This window comes from Rattus norvegicus, chromosome 1 (genome assembly GCF_021556685.1).
Source record: "Rattus norvegicus strain SHRSP/BbbUtx chromosome 1, alternate assembly SHRSP_T2T, whole genome shotgun sequence".
NCBI lineage: Eukaryota > Metazoa > Chordata > Mammalia > Rodentia > Muridae > Rattus > Rattus norvegicus.
The window spans coordinates 132,275,871-132,298,067 of record NC_141534.1 but is presented as its reverse complement, the minus strand read 5'-3'; the positions used below and the strand labels follow the sequence as shown (position 1 = coordinate 132,298,067).

Sequence of the window (22,197 nt, the reverse complement as noted above, 5' to 3'; positions counted from 1 at the left end):
ATCAAACCCGTGCCTAATCCATGTCCTTTCTCTTCCCCTGGTACAGGCTCTGAGAAGGGAGGGCTGGTTTCAGAAATGGAACTAAGGCCATACAAGCAGGGCTGGTTCCTGTTCTACAATGTCACTAGACAGGCAAGGAAAAACTGGACAGTTTTCAAATCATGCCTGAGAAATTCCTGACCACCAGAGCCAAGTCCTCATTCCTTTTTTCAGCAACAAGGATGCTACGGACCAGCCCTGCTCAAGGATATGGCCACTGAGCCTGCTTCCTGTGAAAATGGTTTGTAAAGAAGCATGGGGCTAGAACCCAAGCAGAAGCAGTGGCCCCATATGAATGAATCGGACTTCATCAGCTGTGAGGAAACATGCTCTTTCCTGGGTTTCATCCCACACAAAACTACCACTTACAGCAGAGAGCAGTGAGCAAATGTCCATGGTTTGGGGGCATAGCCTAAAGCCGTGTTCCAGGAAGGACGCAGTTTTTTCTTCCCAAATCTACTCCTATAAATACACATAAGTGTCAGTGTTTGCTGCTCACTGAGTGTGTAAATGAGTGATGCTCCCTGTAAACATGTCCTTCCCACGCCTACACTTCAAGTAGAATTTATAGCTTGGGCGTGTACATTTACTCACGCCATTGGAGAGACCTGGTTCCAAATCAAAATTTAACTTAAGAGAAACCAAACCACACCAAACAGAAAACAGCATGGAAATTGGAAAGCTCCTGAGAAGACATCTGAAACAAATCTGCACACTTCTCACAAAGATTCTATTCCCCACAATTTTTTACATTAATAGAACATTTACCATCAAAAAGAAAAAGAAAACTACGCACTGCCTAACACAGAACTACAAGGCTTTTCCTCCATGGCTAATCTGTGGAAATAAAGTCTAGCAAAGAGTTGTACCTTATGACCCCCACCCTCAAGGGCAGGACTAGTTATCTCTGAATGCTTTGCCACTTGGCCTACTCAAGCTCATTTTAATCACTGGTTGGAATTGCCAGAGGGGTGGTGTATGACACTGGCTGCCAACAATACTTGCACTTTTTATACAGTATTTCATTTCAGTGTTAGTGGAGCATCTTCTTAAAGCTCCCAACACCTTGATCATGTTCTCTGTACATGTACGTTTATCAAACATCAAGTGTTGTGGGGTTGGAGAGATGGCTCTATGGCTTAGAGCACTGACTGCTTTTGCAGAGGATCTGAGTTCAGTTCCTAGCACCCATGTCCTGCAGCTTACAACCTCCTGTAACTTCAGATCTAGAAGGTCCAATACCCTCTTCTAGCATCTGTGAGCACCTGTACTGATCTTCCAACACACATTTTTTAAATAAATATTTAAAAAATAATTGTTCAATACATTAATCATAAAGGATAGCAAAATCTATTTAAAAAAAAAAAAAGGCAAATGTCTAGCACGAGCACCAACTTAACTCTTAAAGATGTGTCCAAGCCTCTTTCAAGACCTCCCTGAGCCTTAGTCCTGAAGTAAAGAACCCCGAGCTGAGGTGCGAGGTTGTTAACAGGCTCAGGAGCCCAGGAGTGTATAAGAGCCCCGTGAAGAGGCTTCTGTAGGTACTGGGACTGGCAGTGGGTGACCTAGCAGAGCAGAGCCATCAGCACAGAAATGAGGGCCCAGGAAGCATGGTGGTAATGTGCAGGCAACAGGAGACTGTTCTCACACAGGATACAGTCAATGACTGTATCTTAGAATAACAGGTCCTTAACTGTTGAGGAAAGGAGTTCCAGATATGGAAAGAGATAATTAGAACCCTTATAGTTGAAATAAGTTTGGGGTAACAGCATGAATCAACAAACATGGATCTACTCAAATCTGTAAGAACTCGAATTTTCTCTGGTTCAGTCCATTAAACATGGCTGCAAAGAGCAGTACCTTAAAGCAGTGACTATGCCTAGCGCCCACACCTCAGTTTCTGTATGTTTTCCACTGTACGCGGAAACAAGGGTCTCGGTTGTAGGACTAGGGTACGAGAAATAATTTTGGAACAGGTTATTACAGAAGAAAGCAAGAAGCTGCTCGAGAAGGATAAAAGCCCATCTTAAAGACAGAGCTAGCAAGGAAGCACTACAAACCCGGCAGAATTTCAACAGGAAGACAGCAAAAGGAAGAATACATAAGCCAGTAAGCAAACAGGAACACAAGAATCCACAGGTACAAACCCAAGAGGACAGACAGGAACAGAACACCTTAACTTCTAACTAATACCAGGAGAAGGGATGGTTGGGTTACAGGCCACTCAGCCAACGCCACAGTTTTATCCATTCAGGAAGTACTGATGAGCACAGGGCCTGAAGGGGACGGGGTATTTACAGGGGCTGAGGAGATTGCCACAAAGATGCTCACTAATTTTCCACTAACTTACTTTCAGCTGAGTAACTCTACAGTGGGGAGTGTGGCCAGAACCACACACAGAGCTCAGGGCAGTGCTACTTCTGTAGTTTTTCCACTCACGTGGCCGTGTGGACCTACTCACAGGAAATAAGCCCAAACTAACTAATCTTTTAGTCTGTGATCTCTGAGAGTGTCAGTCATAAAAATCAGCCTGAGGACCTGTTTCAGATTGGACATGACATAAAAGACATAACAGTCAGGGCCATTTAAAATTCCATTCATTTTAAGAAAATGAAGACTTATACACAGATTTTAAAAGTAGTAAAAATAAATAAAATAAAAAGTACCTATGTGTGTGCCACAAGGTCTTTTCTATTTTAAAGAAAAAGGGTTAAATATTGATGCTTATAAGACTAGAAATTATACAAACTTGTTTCATAGGGAAAAATTACTAAACCAAACCAACCAATACAAGGTGAGTTACTATGTAAGAGTAAGACATGGTTGAGTCACAGAGAGAAGGGGAAAGAGTGGTAAGAGAATGTGTACTTCCTGTGTTGAGTTTTCAGGGTAGGTCAGCCATATCTGAGACTGCTTCAACGGCCCACCGCTGACTGCAATACACATAGTAGTACTCACTAGTCACTGTGTGCAGTGTGGGGGCAAAAGGGTATAACAGCATCAACATTAAAACCAGTGTGTGTGCACACATACATACACACATACACACATACGGAGCACTAACTCTCAAAAACACCACCAACTTTAACCTTGGTACAAGATCTGACTACTATTTAAACTAGTTTGAGGTCAGCCAGTACCTTTTACAGGTCAGGATTTTTTCCTATTACTTGGACCCAGGAAGTGAGTGAGGCATTATGACACCCATAGTCACAGAATTTTACATCCAAAGTAAACCCGCAGCAGGAAACAGTAACTAAGGGTTCCACCATACCTTGAGGACCAACCTCTTAAGACTGCACCCACCAGTGATTAGAAAACCTGCCCTAGGGCTGGAGAGATGGCTCAGTGATTAAAAGCACTGACTGCTCTGCCAGAGGTCCTGAGTTCAAATCCTAGCAACCACATGAGATCTGATGACCTCTTCTAGTGTGTTGGAAGACAGTGTGTGTGTGTGTGTGTGTGTGTGTGTGTGTGTGTGTGTGTGTGTGTGTGTGTAAAATCCTGCCCTAAATTATTATTGTTGTGATAAAGAAACACAGAACGGAGTGTTAAGGGTGGGGACGGAGCTCCACTGCAGAGTGTACGCCTATTAAAGTGAGGGCCCGACAGGAAAATGGACAGCTGTATTTTCAGAGCAGACATAAAGAGCAATCTTCGACCCAGCTATATCCCCATCTGAAGTGTGTAATGTGTCACACAGTGTCTCTCAGAAGTGGAAGCATAATCACAACCTCACTTGGGGACAGTAACCATATCCAAAGACTTGCCAATCTTATACATGTCTGTTATTTGTTGAAGTTATTAGACAAAGCAGTCATCAAACTGTAGTCAAGTACCACACACAGATAATCTACAGGAAGAATCACTGTGGTTCCAGAGGCCTCAGTTCACAGTTTCTTACACAGAATATAGCAACAGGAGCTGAGGCAGAGGAAGGGTGTAAGGCTAAGCAGGAAGCATAGGAGAGGATTGTAGGGGCAGCGGCCTATGGAATGGCACTGTGTGCATTCAAAGCAGGCCCTTTCCCCCCGTGACTTCCCATGAATCAGTCCTCCCCTGTGGACACGGGTGTGCTTTACTAGAGCTAGGAATGCCTCTATTTAGTCAGTTCATGGTCACTCAACTATCACAAAGAGCAATGACTGAAAACTGAAGTGGGTGTAGACATGAGAGATGCATATCAGATACAGTCTTTAAGTTTTGAAATTAAGTTTTAAGAAGAGGATGATAAAATGGACGATTTCAGCAGGCAACTAAAATTTTCACCTAAAATCGGAAATTATGAACTATACTAAGCTGGATGTGATGACACATGCCTATAGTACCAGAGCTTGGAAGATAAAGATGGGAAGACGAAAGGTGAGAGTAGCCCGGACTGCACCAAGAGCAAAACCAAAACTGGCTAGATAGTTTGGCAAGTAGACACCACTGCCAAGCCGACACCAGCCGAGTTCCATCCCTTAGACCACATGGTATAAGGGGATCACTGACTCCTACAAGTTCTTTGGTTTCCACACATGTATCATGGCACGTATACAAGTATGTACAAATGCACATGCATGTGTACACGTGCATAGACACAGACACAGACACACACACACACACACACACACACACACACACACACACCATTAAGGAGTGGAATAGAAACACTATTGAGAACATAAAGCAGAGTGACACCAGAATTCTTCAAATTAGAGAACTAATTTGGTACAAGTACTTAGAGAAAACCAGCCATTTTTTATAAAATTACATACGCCTCCCCCTAACCTAGTAATTCTACTTCTAGGTATTTTCTCTTCATCTTATTTATAGAGGAAGTCCAGGAGTGGTAAGTTCATTTCCTGTGTGCCAGCCCATGTGACCAGGACTCACCACCTGCAATGCAGGCATTAAAAAGCCAGCACTGAAATGTGCCAGGCAGTCCTCAGGTGCATCATCCTCCTGCCTCCCAACTGCCAGCCTCAGCTTCACCATTATGCCATCATAACACACTTGTACGCCCTTTCACTGGGAGACAGTGATTAAGAAATGCAATCACACTTAAGTCCTTTATGTTTTCACCTGCCGTCTTAAAGAAAACAGTAAGTGATCTGCCAATCGAGTACATCCTCTGTCATGTGCCTGGTCACCTTGGCAATTAATTGAATGTTGTGTGTCAATACCTCGGAATACCAAGTTAGACTAAGTCACAGAGCTTAAAATCCTATGAGGCTTTCTGTCTAGTATACTATCAGTATGAGCCTACAGTGTTAGGAAGAGCACACATATTTGAAAGGCCGTATAAAAAGGAAACTGAAGGGTTAAGCACACAGAATTTTACAGGTATTAAATAATCCTTTCACCTGGCTGCCTTGGCACAGTATCTCCCTTAATCTAAAAGATCCTATTTTGAATTTGATATTCAAAGTTAATTTTGAATTATAGATTTACAGCATTCTTATTACATGCTCCTGACTTAAAGCCATTTGATTTTTCATGTCTTCATTAAATTTATGTGATGTATGTGCAGCATGTGTGCGTGTATGTGTGCACACACAACAGTATGCCTGTGTAAATCAGACAACTTTTGGGAATCAGTTCTGTACTTCTACCCTCAGGGTCCGAAGACTGAACTCAGGCCATCAGTTGGCAATGAGTGCTTCTGGCTTCTGAGTCATTTTGCTGGGCCCTGTTTCTTGATAAAGGGTCTCATACAGCTCAGGCTGGCCTCAAACTCACTGTGTAGGCAAGGAAGAGTGTGACTCCCATCACTCTAGCCTCCATGTTCGGACCTCTGGGTTTCAGGAACTCACTGTTGTGTCTGGCTATGTGTTGCTGGGGATGGAGACTTCTTCATCCATGCGAGCCGAGCCCTCTAAGTGAGCTACCCACTTTCCCTTGCACATGGCCACATTATATCTGATTATCACTGCATGCACAGCCTGGTGCCCTTTCACAGGGCTGAGTGGCAGTCACCGTGTACATGGATGTGCCCCACCCACCATCCCTAGCTCCATCTGGACTCCTAAGACACAGCAGGGTGCACGCCTTTCCCCTGTGGGGCAAGCACAGGTGCCGTTCCACCCGTGATGTTCCGTGGCTGCCTAAATTACAAGAATGCTTTATACTTGCACTTTGTATTTTATGACAAAAAACTCTAAAAATACCCATTGTCTGCAAAGATGTCTTTCTGTACCACTTACACGCCGTCATGAAGCAGCATCTGGAGGCATAAAGGCGGTACTTGCTGAGGGGGACAGATTAAAGCAAGCGGGCGGATGCTCTACTCAAGGCTCATACTCGCCTGCCCTCCATTTAGCCAACTTCCCTTAACTGCTGAGCACTTCCCCAGGAAACCCCCATACTACCTGAGCCTGCTAGGTCCTCTTCAGCCTCTGTCCAGCCTGGGAGAAGCGCTCCCTCGTGTGCTCTTGGTTCTGGCTCTTTTGTCTCTACTGTTCACCCACCCAAGTGTGGTGCAGAGTAGGTACAAGAATTACTGACTGCTGATTTTTCAAAATAAGTGCATGAAACAACCCTCTGAAAAAGTTATGTATTTCTGTGACCATATGAATCACAGAAACAATCTGTCTCAGATAAATTTCATAACAGCAAGAACGTATACATTTCCTCGCCCCAGCATTCTGGCTAAATGTGCCACATCACACAGGCGGCATTAGTCATGATCCTATAGCAACAAATGAACGAACAAGCCACATGGTCTTCCAGACCTCCTCAGCTTGCTAACAACCATCTGAGTGTAAAACATGGAGCGCTATCATCTAAGCTGTTTGGACCTGTCTTTAAAATCCTTTACACATCCACTAGTGTGTTCTATTAAAATTCCACACGCCTTGGGCACATGAGCCACTATAAAAAGAATGGGGCCAGGGGGATTGAACCCAACTTCAAAAAACATCAGTTGAGGGTGGGGGATTTAGCTCAGTGGTAGAGCGCTTGCCTAGCAAGCGCAAGGCCCTGCGTTCGGTCCCCAGCTCCAAAAAAAAAAAAAAAAAAAAAAAAATCAGTTGAATAATTTTCTGTATCTTCATTATACTCAGGCATAAACCTGCCCACAATTAGTATTATTAAGACACAAAAGTGGGAAGTGCCACCTGTCTAAATTACCAACAGCAAGAAACATGATATCAGATAAAAATACCCGAGCCTGAATTAAACAAAAGTAATATTTAAAAGAAAAATAATGCAACTATTAGCCTGGGTTCTATTCCCAGCACCAAGAAGAACAAGGAGAAGAGGAAAGAAGAGTGTGGAGGAGACAGAGCTTCCAAATGAGCGTGAAGCTACAGAGCCCTGTGAGCCACATGGTGCAGCTTTTCTCACAGGGATCCAGGCAACAGCTGCAGACCCACTAGTCAGGAATGCAAGTAGATAACGTGAGCTGGTAAGAGCAGGCTTCTGCCAGGGTGGGAAGTCAATTAAGCTACAATCATCTATGTGGTGGAGATCAGAGCTTGGGACAACAGTATCAATTTATGCTCACCTCAATAAAGACCCAGAAGGTCACAGATAGAAATGCTTATAGTTATGTGTGTACACGTGGCTTAGCATTCTCACACATCCTCGCTCAAGCATCTGAGGGGGCCTAGACTCCCTAATACAATTACATTCTAACTGTGTCACCCAACAGAAGGAGCCTTGGTTCCCTAAGACACTGAAGATTCTAAACACGATAAAAAGTGTAGACAAGAGGCAAGAGCATCTTCTAGTGCCTGAAAGGGAGAAAAGGCAAAACACGCTCAACTTGAAAAATTCTCAACGGCAAAATGACAGCAGTTTATTTCAGTGCAGAATACAGTAATGCCCTGATATAAATGCATACTCCTGACGTGGGGAGAACAGAATGATGTCTGCACTGAAGAATGCCAGCCAGACCTAATGTCAGCTCATGCCTGTGAGCTTGGAGAGAGACCAAGACACAGGAATTACCATGCAGCTCAGGGTAGACTGGGCTAGACAGTGAATTCCGGGTCAGCCCAAGCTACAAAATAAGAGACCCTGTCAAAAATACAAACCAAGACACACCGCTACACAAAGTTCTAAAATATGTCAGTATCTCAACCTCAAAGAAGCTGGATAATAACACCTGCTTTTCAGGACATAGTGATTCCCTTTTTCCAAGGGCTTGGGAAAATCCAGGAATGAAAGTGACTTTCTAATAAAGAGGCCTTCCACAGCAGGAAGCCAGGTCAGCAGTAAAGGTGACAATGGAGCTGGCAGCACACCCTGGACACAAAGTGAGAAAAACAGCTTTCTGCCTCTGGTCTCCTCAAACACCCCTAATCCCAATCTAGTTATGAGGAAAACATGAGAAAAGTCCCAGATGAGGAAATGCTACACAATATGTGACTGTTAAGGTCATCAAAAACAGGGAAGCCTAAGACACTTTCACAAGCAAAGGAACCTAAGGAGACACATTAGAAAACAGGCAGTACACAAACTCCATCCCGTGTCATAGTGACACAAACTTGTGATGCCAGCCCTTGGAAAACTGAAGCAACAAGAGTATTGTAGAGTTGAGGCCAGCTTGGGCTATTTAATAAATCTGTCCAAAACAAACAACAAACAAAAAGTCAAACCCAAACAGTCCTAAATGGCTCTGGTTTTTGATACAGGCCATCAGGAGGACCTAAGACAAGATGATGCAGAGCCTGCTGGCCCGGGGACTACACTGTAACAACCTCTGCCCTAGACAAACCAGGCAGTAAGTCTGGCACTTCACACGACACACTTGCAAAGCGGTGTCCTGTTATTAGAAATGCTCTTACCAAGAGCAACCCTTGGCCCACAGCTCCATGATGGGTGATGGAGCCTCTCTGTTCTTGCACCCATGAAGGCTCTTCTTTTGGATAATACACTACTTTTGCATCTTAAGACTGCCATTACAGCCAGCCTATGGTGGCACACACCTTTAATCCTAGTACTTGGGAGGCTGAGGCAGGTGGATCTCTCTGAGTCTGAGGCTAGCCTGGTCTACAAAGTGATTCCAAGCCAGACAAAGCTATATAGGGAGAATCTGTCTTTAAAAGACTACTGCAACAAATAACCACAGACTTGCTGGCTTAAAAATAAAACAGAAATAGAGCTGGGGAGATGATTCAGCGAGTAAAACTCCTGCTGAGCAAGTAAGGACCTGAGCTTGGATCCCCAGAACCCACATTAAAAGCAAGTTGTTTGGCTGTGCTTCTGTAACCCCTACACTTAGGCACGGGGTGGGAAACAGGTAGCTAGATATATATGGCTTGCTGGTTAGTTTGTCTATAAAAAATTTAAGAGCTCCGAATTCAGTAAGGCCTGTCACAAACAAGCAAGCAAGCAAGCAAAAAAGCAAACAAACAAGCAAGCAAGCAAGCAAGCAAGCAAACAAGGTGGAGAACAATTGAAGAAGCCCCAAAGCCAACCTCTGGCTTCCAGACACCAACATGTGCTGTATCACACACATAGGAACACTTGCACACAGAACGCAGAGAGGGACAGAGGTAGAGAGACATGGGGGGTGGGGTCTCCCACCTTTCTGAGTGCTAGAAAGGTGGCACTCAAGAAGTATCTGGCAAGGCCATGCTCTCTCCAGGGGCCTACTGGCTTGTACCAGCTTCTGATGGCTACCACCATTCCAATGTGTGCTGTTCTCACAGAGCCTTCCTGCTTGTGTGTCTTATGCTTCTCTTGTTTAGTGCCCTCCAGGACAAACTAGGGCTGTGTCCTGACCTCAAGATCCTCAATTTAATATAAAAGAATCTGCAAAAACACCTTTCCAAACGAGGTGACATTTACTAAGACTTGCTATCTCTGGGTGGATGCTATTCAACTGACTATACATACTGTAAAGTCAAAATGATATTCAACAAATTTCTCTTAACATTACAGAAAAGAGCGATATTATCAAGAAGAATAAGACAGGCTATGTTTTTAACGACAGGTCTGTCTCTGACCAACACTAAATGTCCAACAACTTTTCTGTGGCATGGAACAGCGTCCCCCTCTCTGAGCTATTTCAGTAGCTGATGAGCTCCTGCATCAAGGATCAAGGAGTGCTCAGGGGCAGGGACCCAGATGTGAGAGTCGAGGCATCACAACTCTGGGAGCAACTGCTCCAGAATGTGGAGAATTTCCTGAGACACTGGGCTTGAGGCGAATAGCCTATGTTTTCATGCTGCCATCAACTCCGTGAAGCCCATCACATCATCTTACAAGAGACTGCAGACTGACAGGCCCATAAGGTCTCATCACTGCACATTAGCTTAAACCTGAGAGCATTCTAAAAGTGATGGAAGATTAAGACTCTCCCTTTATCTAAAACTCTTGGCCACGTAACTTTATTAATGACTGCCAAATGAATACTGGAAACAGTTACAACGAAAAAGACTTTAAGTACATTACACAGAAAAGAACATGATCATTTTAAAGAGTAGAACAGTCCAATCTGCCTAGGGCCAATGAGATGGTTCAGTGGGTAAAGGTACTTGGTGCCAAGCTAAAGATACGAGTTTGATCCCTGGGACCAATATGTTTTGGAGAACCAACTCCTGGCAGTCTTCCTCTGATTCCGCATGTATACTATTGTAGCATGCACACATACATACAGTAACTTAACTAGATAAATGTAACGGGATTGAAATGTTAATGAAGGCTATCTACCCACATTAAAATGCTCTACTGCAAAGGCTTAACGGAACCAATTTCATTATTGTTCCTCTGCAATGTCACGGCAACTTCTGCTTTGCTGGCTAAGGGCCATTTAGAAGTTCTATTGATCCCCTGCCACTGTTACCAAGTGACTTACTTCATCAGCAAGCCACAGCTGATACGGGGAACAGCCAACGTATTCCAAAGGCAGTCTTTGGTTCACAGTTGCTGGTTTGCAATTGGCCATCTGCACACCCAATGTGGGTCCTTGTAGTGCAGTGACGGATCTTTCTTAAAGGGAATGAATCCCTGGATACGGAGGACATGTGTGGCACTGATGACTAGTGTGAGGAACAGACTTGAGAATGAAGTCTTGCCAGAGCCTGAGGACAACTGGGGCACAGACGGCCGGAGATTAGCACCCAGAGTCAAGAACTGTGTGGTAGGTTTTATTTACTTATGATACCCCCTCAAAGACAGGACCTGAGTGGGTTACCAGGCTCATCTCAAACTTGTGATCCTGCCTCGTAGTAGCTAACATAGGTGGATGCCACCAGGCCTAACTCATCATGAAATCTGATGTTTAATTATAATATTTTACACTTTTATTTCTTTCATTTTATGTGTGTAGGTGTTTCCTTTTAGAAGTTGTGCACCACGCTCAAGCCCGGTGCCCATGAGGTCAGAAAAAGGCATTTTCCTGGAACTGCAGTTACAGGTAGATGTGAGCCACTATAATAATGATTTAAAGTCATATAGTCTTGTGTTTTTTTTTAAATAAACAAGGGACTCCCCCCATGGACTGCACATCTAAAACCTTTCTTCAGGTGCTTTGAGCCTATCTCTTAAGCTCCCTTCTGTTTGTTTCTTCTGAGTCTCTTGTTTTCTAGTATTTACAGAGCGGTTGGTAAACATGACTGCAAGGCTATGCCCTCGCTGTGCTGTGGTCTCCATGTCGGGGCAGACAGGCACACTGGTTTTACATCATTTTAAAAGCTAAGCATATTATATTACCTGGATATGTTCATTTCCATAGGCACTGTGCTCTAACTGAGCAAGCAGACACCTGAATTATTAAATTATCTATTATAAATATCTACCAAACCAGCAAGCCTTCTACTGCTTTAAATTACATTGTTAAAAATAAAACTAAGCCTTCTTTTTTGAGGTAAAAGGATCTAGGAACAGAACATAGGACCTCATGTTTATCTGGTAAGTGCTCTACCATTAAGCTAAGTCCCAACCTCAATTCTTGTTTTTGTTTGTTTTTTTGTTTTTGGCTTAGGAATAAATGTCAGACATCAAAGAAATAACTTTGCACAGATTTCTTCACCCCACTGCAGTAAAGGCTGGCAAGGTTGCCCCTCCCCTAACTCTGATGTCAGCAGGGGATTAGCATTCAATTGCTCTGTGGATGCTGAAAAGAATCTTGCTACCCAGGAAAGGTTTGGCTGTAATGGTCCCATTACACATGTTTTTACAGTCATGACAGGGCACATTATAATCTTGCTCAATGATAAGCTCTTTATGGAGTTAGAAGTCTGCAGCCTCTAGAACAAAGAGCTCTTCTATCTTCAAGTTCCTAGAAGTCAGTAAGCTCCAAATCACATCCTGTACAATAGCCACTCAGAGAATTCAGTTCTGTATTGCTCTGCCCAGTTTCCCACAGCACAGAACAGCCTACATGACAGCCACGACAAAAGCTCCTCATTTTCAGCTGGAAGGGTCTGTGTTCTAACTGCCCCCAGCCCACTTTTGGAGTCATTCATGCAGCAGTCCAACTTACTGTGCAGCTGAGAATGACTCCACCACCCTGGCTCTACCGTTTTTTAATTCTGAATTAATTTCAGAGGGATTGGTGAGACAGCTCAGTGGGTCTACCTGCCTGGGCTGAGTATCTGGGACACAGGTAGAAGGAGAGAACCAACTCCACTGGTTATCCTTGACCTCTCCAGACAGCATGGCTGGCACACACGTGCACACACACTGAAACCATTTCCAGTAAGAGCCGTAAGTGCTGAGAGTAGCACCCCCTGCCCTGTTTCACATCCTCCTCTCCGTAACGACACAGGAACACATCAAAATAAGGAATTAACATGTGTACACAACTGTCCCAGAGCAGCAGACTCTGTCCAAAATTCATTCCAGAGGCCCACACTGGGTCACGTCTCTGTGTCTAAGACCTTGATCCTGGAAGAAACACTCCTCAGGTATCTTGGAGGAAGTTCTATATATAGGTACTTTAGTCTTGACTGGTCTGGAATTACAGGTGTAACATAAGGAGGTGAGATGTCCTCCTCACACTCCATTACATTGGAGAGAATTTAACACGGCCATGTCACCTCCCCTGAGACTCTGCTTGTGGATGCTGACTCACAATAAGTTTTACTTTGTAACTCCTGAAACATGTAACTAGTTCCATAAATAAGCTTTAAGTTACTTAGTAGCTAGTCTGAAAAGCTGAGGGATCCCCCCCATAGCTGTAAACAAACATTTAGTTTTAGCTTTGTGGTGGCCCATGCAAGCAACAGCAGGCCCCAGAGAGCAGAGGCAGAACTGGGAATTTAAGGCCAGCCAGGCTACATAGTGAGACCCAGTACCGACAAAGAAAAACAATCCTGTCAAACCTTTGTGTTTGTCATCTCCTGAGACTGCTGTTCTCATGCTGTGGCTGGGAATGACAGTGCTATCTTTCAATCCCACACATGTGTATTTGGTCATACAGTTCATGAGTGTTAACAAGACTCACGGAGAAGAAAGGAACGTAAATAGTATTAACCTTATAAAGCACAGCCCACTGGGAGCATTTGGCACCCAGTCTAGTTTCCCCCCAGCCCAACTACAATCTATTCTTACTGGAAAAAACAAATTCAAACTCTCTTTTTGCTACCTGGGACAATGTAGTGGAAATGTAAATTAACAATACTAAGTTCTACATGGTTCCAGAACACCAGTGCCTCCTAAGAAATGTTCTCTGAGTCTAAATGAATGACAACTCCTGAAGGTTTAGTGGGTAAAGAACTGTCAGAGAAGCCCGTGTGCACTACAGTAATCAGGGAAATTCCACCCACCGAGACACCAGGTCTAGGTTTGGAGTGGCAACTGCTCCTCTCAAGTTATTCAAGCAAATCTCGTGGAAAGTCCACTTCTGATAAACAGCAATCTGGCGTGAGATCCACAGACAGCTCCAGAACCTGACATGTATATACAGAGCAACACTGATTAAACAAACACCTGCTGTTGTACAAGATGGAGACATACCAACTTACAACATGCTTCTAAACCTTAAGCAATTTTACCCAATTTCCCTAATCCCAGCCACACTGCCTTTGCCACCTTCGGTGCACTGTCCAGTTCCTTCTTGCTTTTGTTCCCTCATTTGCTATGCTGAAGACACCAGATTACATACCAATAAGGATGATTAAATATCAGAACTACAAACTTAAACTTGTTATCTCTTAAAAGTTGGGAAGATAAGTTACTTTGAAGCAATCTAAAAATATGCTTGCTTAACAATACATATACTAAAACTAGAATATTCTAGAAATCTAATTATCTTCAGAGAAAGCAGAGACCAGGTTGCCAAAGGCTTTTACACTGCACCCCGAATTCGTATTGCTCCTCTCAGCTGCAGCCTGGCTCCCCCTTGCTCACTTGTCAAGTGGACATTGAAGCTCTTTCTGTACAAACAGCTCACCTTCATGTCGATAAGTTCCTAGTGTAGAATTCAGGAATCACCTTATGCCTATTATCTTAAAATGACTTATATGCCATTTTGAATACTTATATATTAAAAGCTAGGCTATACATTCTGCTGGAGGAATTAAGATGGTAACATCTGCTATCTCAATTTTTTAACTATACAGGAAAATAATGCTTGGATGTATTTTAAGGTTAAATAAAAAAGGAACATGTTTATCCTATCTCCTGTTAGTGTGCTCAAGAAACCTTCTTGTATGAACTACACATACAGGTTTAATAGTTAAATGACAACCTTCCAATAATAAAAGTGATTAAAAAATAAAGCCTAGAATGCCTTCAGCACAGGCCTACCAGACTCACAAATTACGAAAACATGCCGATCCACCCTTCTCACAACATAATCCACCTATACACTATCTCAGAGACACTACTGGGAATTTACGTGCACAGCAAATTACAGATCCAAAGCAACAAACAGTTGTAAGTGCAAGTCCAAGAAAAGAGATTCTAAGTCAATGTTGTTTTTACCAATCACAGTTAAATACCTATTTATCCAGGTCAAAATCTACATGCAGAGTTCTCAGGAATGAGTTCTGAGTGGCTGTTTTACAGTACTCAAGGATACCCTCAGCAGCCTCTCATGTCACAGGACCAGCTCTTATCCCACTCTAGTTATGGTAATACACATCCTCACAATCCTTGAGACCATCCCCCTCTGGGGGCAATTTCTCCCCTAGTTCCATTCTGAAAAACAAAACAAAGACAAAAACAAAAACGCAGGTTCCAGAAGTTAGGTAACTTGTTACACAAGACCACACTGCTAAAATGAGAAGCACCATGATTCAAGTCCAGGCCTCTTTGTGACCAAAGTCCTCACCAGCTCAACCTTGCCATGTCTCAACCTCTGTGCTACCCTGGCCTCTCCATCCACCACTTCTCATGCTAATCATTTTGCTGTCTTAAGACCACAAACCTTGTCCTCTGTTTCTCTGTACTCTAGCCTACTTCTTTTTAAGTATGAGAGAGTAGGATTGTCTTAGTTTACTTTTCTGCTGTGATAAAACCTCATGATCAAAGTAACTTCCAAAAGAAAGCATTTAATTGGGGCTACAGTTCCCGAGGGCTAGAGTCCACGATTACAGAGCAAAGGCATAGCAGAAAGACTAGCAGGGTGCTTACATCTTGATCTTCAAGTTTGAGGCAGAGAGGAAATGGCAAGAGAGTCTTTAGAAATCTCCTCACCTGTCCCCAGTGACCTCCTTCAACAAGGCCACACCCAATCCTTCCCAAACAGTTCTACAACTGGGGAACCAGTATTCAGGGTCATTCTTATTCCAACTACTACGAGGGGCTATGTTTTCTTTATTCCTATGATCTAAATAATAATAAGAATGTTTTCTGCACCAGTGTCACCAGAACTGTGTGCTGCTAATGAAAGAGGTACAAATATTATCTTTTAAATGAATATGTTGTAACTTACTGCTCAGAAGTCTTCCAAATTTTTCCAATTTGTTTGACTTCTTAAAGAGATATTCAGAATAATGTATCTAAGTGAAAAGACACTGTAAGCTATGAACTGGGTATCCAATAAAAGGATGATCTTAGGTGATATCAATGAAAGAGAAGAGTAGACAAAATCAAATCTGTCCTCCATAAAAGTATAAAGAGTTCTGGTGAGAATGCCTAGAAGTAGCCTTTTCAGGACTCTGAATTTCAACTAAATGCCTAAAGTAATTCAGAGAACACTGTACAAGAGAAACAGAAAAACTATATAGACAGTGGGCTATCTGGTCTTAGAACTTATCCTATATCCAACTCATTTTCCAGATCTACTCTAGCCTTGTCTACAACCACAGTCAAAAATGAGCACCCTGGAAGTTCCTCAAGAGGTAAGACAGAGGCACGAATTTCCTTCAAAACCGCACTCCAGGACTAGAAGTGGTTAAGAGCATTTACTGGTCTTGTAGAGGCCTGGACTTGTACCCACACTGAGTGGCTCACATCTGCCTGTAACCATGGCTCTTGGTGGATCCAATACCCTCTGTTGGCTTCTATGGGAACCTGCATTTGCAGGTCTAGTAAAGGTAGTGCTGGGTCAGGAAAGCTGGTGGGCTGACTTACTCAGCTGACATCTAGGACCCTGGTCCAGGGCTTTGAGTTGGCTCACCCTAACATGTACCTCATGTACGAACTGCTGAAGCATGTGAAGGGGAGGTTTTACAAATCCAAAGCCGCAAGAGCTCTACAACACAGGGCAACAAGAGGATATCTATCAGAGAGGGGTCCTGGTAGAGATCCAGTATTGACAGTGTAGCAGCATGCCAAACCAATGACTCACTGCAATGGAAATCTGCAAGGAACAATGTTTGGGCAAAAGAGTATACTGTGTGACATACCGCAACACACTACAGATTCTATGGTGAGACTTTTTCAGGGTTTGGGGGAGGGGGAGTTGCAAAAGTGGAGGGAAGATACAAAGGGACAGTGAGATGAGTAGGTGCAAACTGATTCACAAAGGTTCAATAAAAAGTTTAATGGGGGGTAGCTGACTGGCACTGGTGGCACATGCCATTAATCCCAGCACTTGGGAGGCAGGCAGATCTCTGAGTTCAAGGCCAGCCTGGCTATAGAGTTCTAGGACAGCTAGTGCTACACTGGGAACTCTGTCTTGAAAAACAACAAACAAACAAACAAAAACCAAACACACACAAAGTCACTTTTCCAACTCTTTAACACCATGTCTCACAGCCTCTTGAGTAATCTGAGGTAACAGCTTTTACTCCATGTGAAAGGTGCCAGACCTAAGCAGAATGTAAAAGAAGTTTAACTTCTCTGTAAAACTAAAATGATTTTAAAAGTATATGCTTAAAGGTATTTATTAATAAGTACCAGCAATAATAAAAAAAAAAAGCTTAGAAATGAATCGGAGTTTTGGCTTTGACAACTGTTCCTCATGAGTCATTTTAATTACACAGCTATTACCTGAGGAATTATTTCTACTTCAAGGCAAGTTTCTAAAAAACTAATCCTCTGGCTAGGCTTATAATAGAGCAAAATAAAGTCTTCCAAGACTCAAAGCTTAGCATAATTATGTTACAGGAAGTCTAAGGATTAGCCCTGCCTGACTGACGGAGTCTCTCAGTGATGGGGGAGGGGTGCCAGCAGGTCGATCCAATGGTAAACGGTCCTTGTATGTATTCCTTAGAATGAGAATGAAGAACTGCAAAAGGGGAAATTTCAAATAAGCAGAAAAATGCAGGATAAAATCTGTGGGACCCAAAGAAGGGATAATTTCTTAAAAACTAAAAAGTCATTAAGAGCTTTGACGGCTTGCTCTTCCAGATGATACAGGTTCAGTTCCAGCACCTACATGGCAGCTCCTGTTCTAGGGGATCCAACCCCCTCTCTGACCTCCATGGGCAATGGACACACATTATGAACACACAGCCATAAATGAAGGTAAACATCCATATGCATTAATAAAAATAAATAAATAAAAAGCACAAACCATGAAAGAAAGGTTATACTAGAGTTAGACTCACAACTGGTCAATTTTTTAAAATTCTCTAATTCAGAGAAGGCAAAAAGACAAAGCACACAGTCCAGAAGATACTATGTTGAGAACAAAGCACTTGAACAAAATTCTAAGACAGACATCTGAAACATGGGCTGAAACTATGAACAGGCAACTCACAGAAAAGAGAATTCTCAGCATAGCTGAGGGGAGTAACCTCTGGCACAAGCCTAGGGGAGAGCCAGCCAGTAAAATCTAGGAAAATCAGTGTCATCATAAGGCATTTAAAGAACTGCAAAGCAGTAGGGACATTCCTGACTGCCTGCCCTACATTCCTGGGGAGAGCCGCCCATGGCTGCTGTTACTGACCCAGCTCCCTAGCAAAGAGGAAACCGCCAGAGAGGTGCTTGTCTATCAGCTCCTCTGAGCCAGTAAGACTACTTACAAAAGTCAAAGTGTCCACAATACCGACCACTGGTATTTCAACCCTTGTCACATTACTTCGAGATGAATAAGAAATCACCCCTCAGTCTTTCAAGTCCTAGAGCTCTTGAGTCCACTTTATACCAACAATGTGGCACTCATGTTAAATCAAAGTTCAAAGTTCTTGCTCTATCTACCTCAAGATTCTGACTCTATCCAGTAGTACCTATAAGATATTGATGACTAACTACATCAAGACACAATTATGGTTTTTAATTATCAACAAAAGGTCTGAGCTATGTGGGAATGGTAGTCGATGCCTGCAATCAGAGAGTTCCAGGCCAGCCTACAATACGGAATGAGACCCTGACCTCTGTCCACACCATAATAAAAGTGTTGGGCATGGTGGTTCACACATGCAATGCCTGCACTGTTGGGGCAGAAGGATCTACATTTTGAGGCCAGTCTTAGCTACAGAGCAAGCTCGCCATCAGCTTCAGCAACTAAGGAGACCTTCAAAACAACAAACAAAAAGCAAGTTTGTCCTCTAGAATGCCAGCAAGACAAAGCATTCCAAAACATACAAAGTCACAGAGATGTAAGCTATGGTCATAACTATTTAATTAAGGACGGGAATGCAGAAACACTGCTGGGTTGTAATCTACTTAACAGCATGAAATCCTTACACAGTTTTTGTGCTGCTTTAATAAGAATGGCTCCCCCATAGGCCACGGCTGCTAGTTAATGGAACTATTTGAAAAGGATTAGAAAAGGTGGCCTTATTGGAGGAGAAATGGCATTGGGGATCAGCTGTTTGGTTTCAAAAGCCCATGACAGGCCCAGTTTTCTGTCTGCATACTGCCTGAGATCAGGACTCTCTCAGACACTGCTCCAAAGCCATGCCTGGGTCTTCCACCATTCTGAAACTGTAATCAAGTGCCCAATTAAATACCTTGGTCATGGTATCTCTTCACAAAAATAGAACAATAACTAAGACAGTTTTCTTCACTGTAAAATTTCATGATAAAAGAGACCCCCAAGCCTGGAGAGCAACCACCAGACAAAGGAGGCAGGCAGAGGGAGAATATGGCTCATGGAGATTAAAGGCTCCCTCAAACCATATTTAGAATTTAAAGTGAGCCTTTGTTAATTTAAATTAAATTAAATGAAGAGCATTGCTGTACACTTAAAAATGTCTGTTTCCTTCAAACTTTAAGCAGAAGAACAAAACAAGTGGCAGACATTTAAAAGCAAGCTGCAGGTCAGGGGAGGCAAGCAAGGGCAAGAGCATGCTTCTTCCCCTCAGAAAGAGCTGAGGGCTCACACAGGAGGGCAAGCTCTTGCTTTGGGTAAAAGGCCTAGCAGTTCCTTTTGCTTGTTACAACCAATAGTTGACTAAACTAAATACAAAAATCGATTCCTGCTACCATTACTTGATCCTGAATTACCTGCAAGAGGCATACATGTGTCAGTAGAACACATCCACTAATAGAAACATGTACTAATAACTTATACCAGTTTTAAGCCCAAAATTAAGTCATCCCCTCTTATTAAAGAGCAAACTCCTGCAAGTAGTTCCTCAAAGCTGTCATGTGTTCACTCAGAACTGCCTGCTGCCTAGTGTGAAAGGAAGGAGTCAGAAACTTACAAATACAAACTCAAGGTTTATAACAAAAAATCATTTCTTTTTGGTGCCAGAGATGCCCTCAGGGATGCTAAGCACATGCCATAGCACACACTGTACCACTGTGCTGCAACCCTAGCTCCCAAACACAGCTCCTGGCCTTCTCACGGCTGACAATTTTATAAGTTCAAAACACGTAAATTTCTGATCTGTGCAGGTCATCCTGACCAGATTAAAGTTCGAGCCTTTGGGAGACGGAAACAAGGAGGTATCCTATGCTCTTGTAGAAGGTCTTGTGGAATCAACAGAAATCAGATGTTTCTGGGTTTCATGGAGAAAGGTCACTGTGACCATCAGTAAACCCTATGTTTCCTTCAAGTCCCAAGTGTTATTACTTATTTTAAAAGACATCAGAAGTCCAGAGGCCTACTCTAAAGGCCTAGCAATCTAAAAGGTCAGGGAAAAATCAGGGTAATGTGAATTTTAAAAATTAAAAACTAAGGCTAAAACATGTACTAATAACTTACACCAGTTTTAACCCTGAAGAGGCTGATACTGCTAGTTTCCTATGATTAACTCACAACCCAAAAGGCAAAACGGACAGTTTTTCCCACACGAGCATTCTGCTCTTACCTCATATGACCAGACGCACTGCACGCCTGCGAATCTCCGGACGCACCTCCCCACCTCTACATCCTCGTGGGTGGTGTACATTTCCCGGAGACACTTGCCAATGTGTGGTGCCATTCTCCGAAGCACTTCCCGGCTCAGAATCACACCAGGTCCCCCCATGCAGAAGTTCTCTCCAGGCTCAAGAGCCAGTTTCCCCATTTCTTCAGTGGTGCCCAGTCCTGTCTGCCCGAGAAAGAGGGGCTCGCTGCTATTCAAACTCCTCAGAAAGCTCTCCAGACGATCTCCCTTGATGTAGACATCATCATCTGCTCTCATAAACCATTCGTACTTGTCCAAGTAGTGATCGTGCATGTACTTGAGCATCATGAAAGACTTCTTCTGGGGGGGATAGGAGTCGTCCACACCCCTCAGTGGCACTACTGGAATGGGTATAGATGTGTCTGAACCCTCACTAGAGAAGAACTCAACCTTCCCGGGAATTGTCTTGGACCATGTTCTGTAATTAAAATAAATACAGATTAGAGGAGTTATTTTCAGAAACGCATGTATCTGCTCATTTTCAATCATTATATGAATGCTTAAACATTGGTCTGCTTGCCTCCTTTAATGGAGACCCCACTGAGTATTATAAAACCCAGATTCATTTTCATAACAACCCAACTGAGGGAAGGATAGAGCTTATGGATGGTTAAGTCCTACTTCCAGCTGACAACCAAACTGACACAGCAAGGCCTAGGCAGTCAACTTTTGGATTTCATCAACTTTTACCAACAACTCCTCAGCTCGTAAGACGCCTGAGCCGGCGAAGAAACAAGCCGCCAAGCCTCATCACTAGCCTGAGCTTGGTCCCCAGACGCCACATGGCTGAAAGAGAGAACCGACTCCTACAAGCTGTCCTCTGACTTCTGCATCAGCACCACGGCATGCACATGCCCACATACTCCCACAAAGTAAATAAAATGTAAAAAGCAGATAAATGACTAAATCAAACTTTCCAGTCAACAAAGCTTGTTGCAAAGTTCCTCAAGCGCCAAGCCAGGCAGATGCAACGGTGAACTAAACCACAGCTGGGAGTCATGAGCAGTCAGGACAGACACTGTCACATGTGTGGATGCTATCAGCTTTTTGAAAGAAAGGAGCACACAGGCAAGGAGATCCAGAGCAATGAGTGCTTCCCTGAGGCAGGGTAAGTGCTCCGGATGCTAATGCTGAGCCAGGGTGCAGCACTAACAAGAGATGGGGACAACTCAGCAGAACCAGAGGTAGAGCCAACCACAGCAGGTTTCTACGCTATGCCGTAGGAGGCACCAAATTGAACACAGCAAGAGAAAAGGGATGTACACTCTGAAACTCCCAGGTAGTGATTTGAACTGAAATAAGCCATAGGTAAAGGTGTGAAGTTTAAAAGGAGCTGGTTCAAGTCAAACAGAGGAAAGATCACTGACCAACTAAATGGAAACAAAGTATCCAGTTGAAAACAACTAATTTATGGCCATCGTAATGTCCTTTCCTTCACTTCAGGCTACTGCTGAGAACTTAAGTAATTTAGCTGCAACCATTCATTTATATGGAGTACTCCCAATATAAATATGACAATAAATGAAATACAGGCTGAATATCCTTTATACAT

General features: G+C 43.2%; 1 protein-coding gene across 1 annotated transcript in view; it reads right to left on the bottom strand.

Moving 5' to 3' along the window:
* The window catches only part of Chsy1 (chondroitin sulfate synthase 1), a 60,738-nt gene that overhangs the window by 24,864 nt on the left and 13,677 nt on the right, over positions 1–22,197 (bottom strand). The window contains 1 exon segment of the mRNA NM_001106268.1: positions 20,568–21,063. Within this exon segment, the coding sequence (NP_001099738.1) occupies positions 20,568–21,063 (496 nt within the window).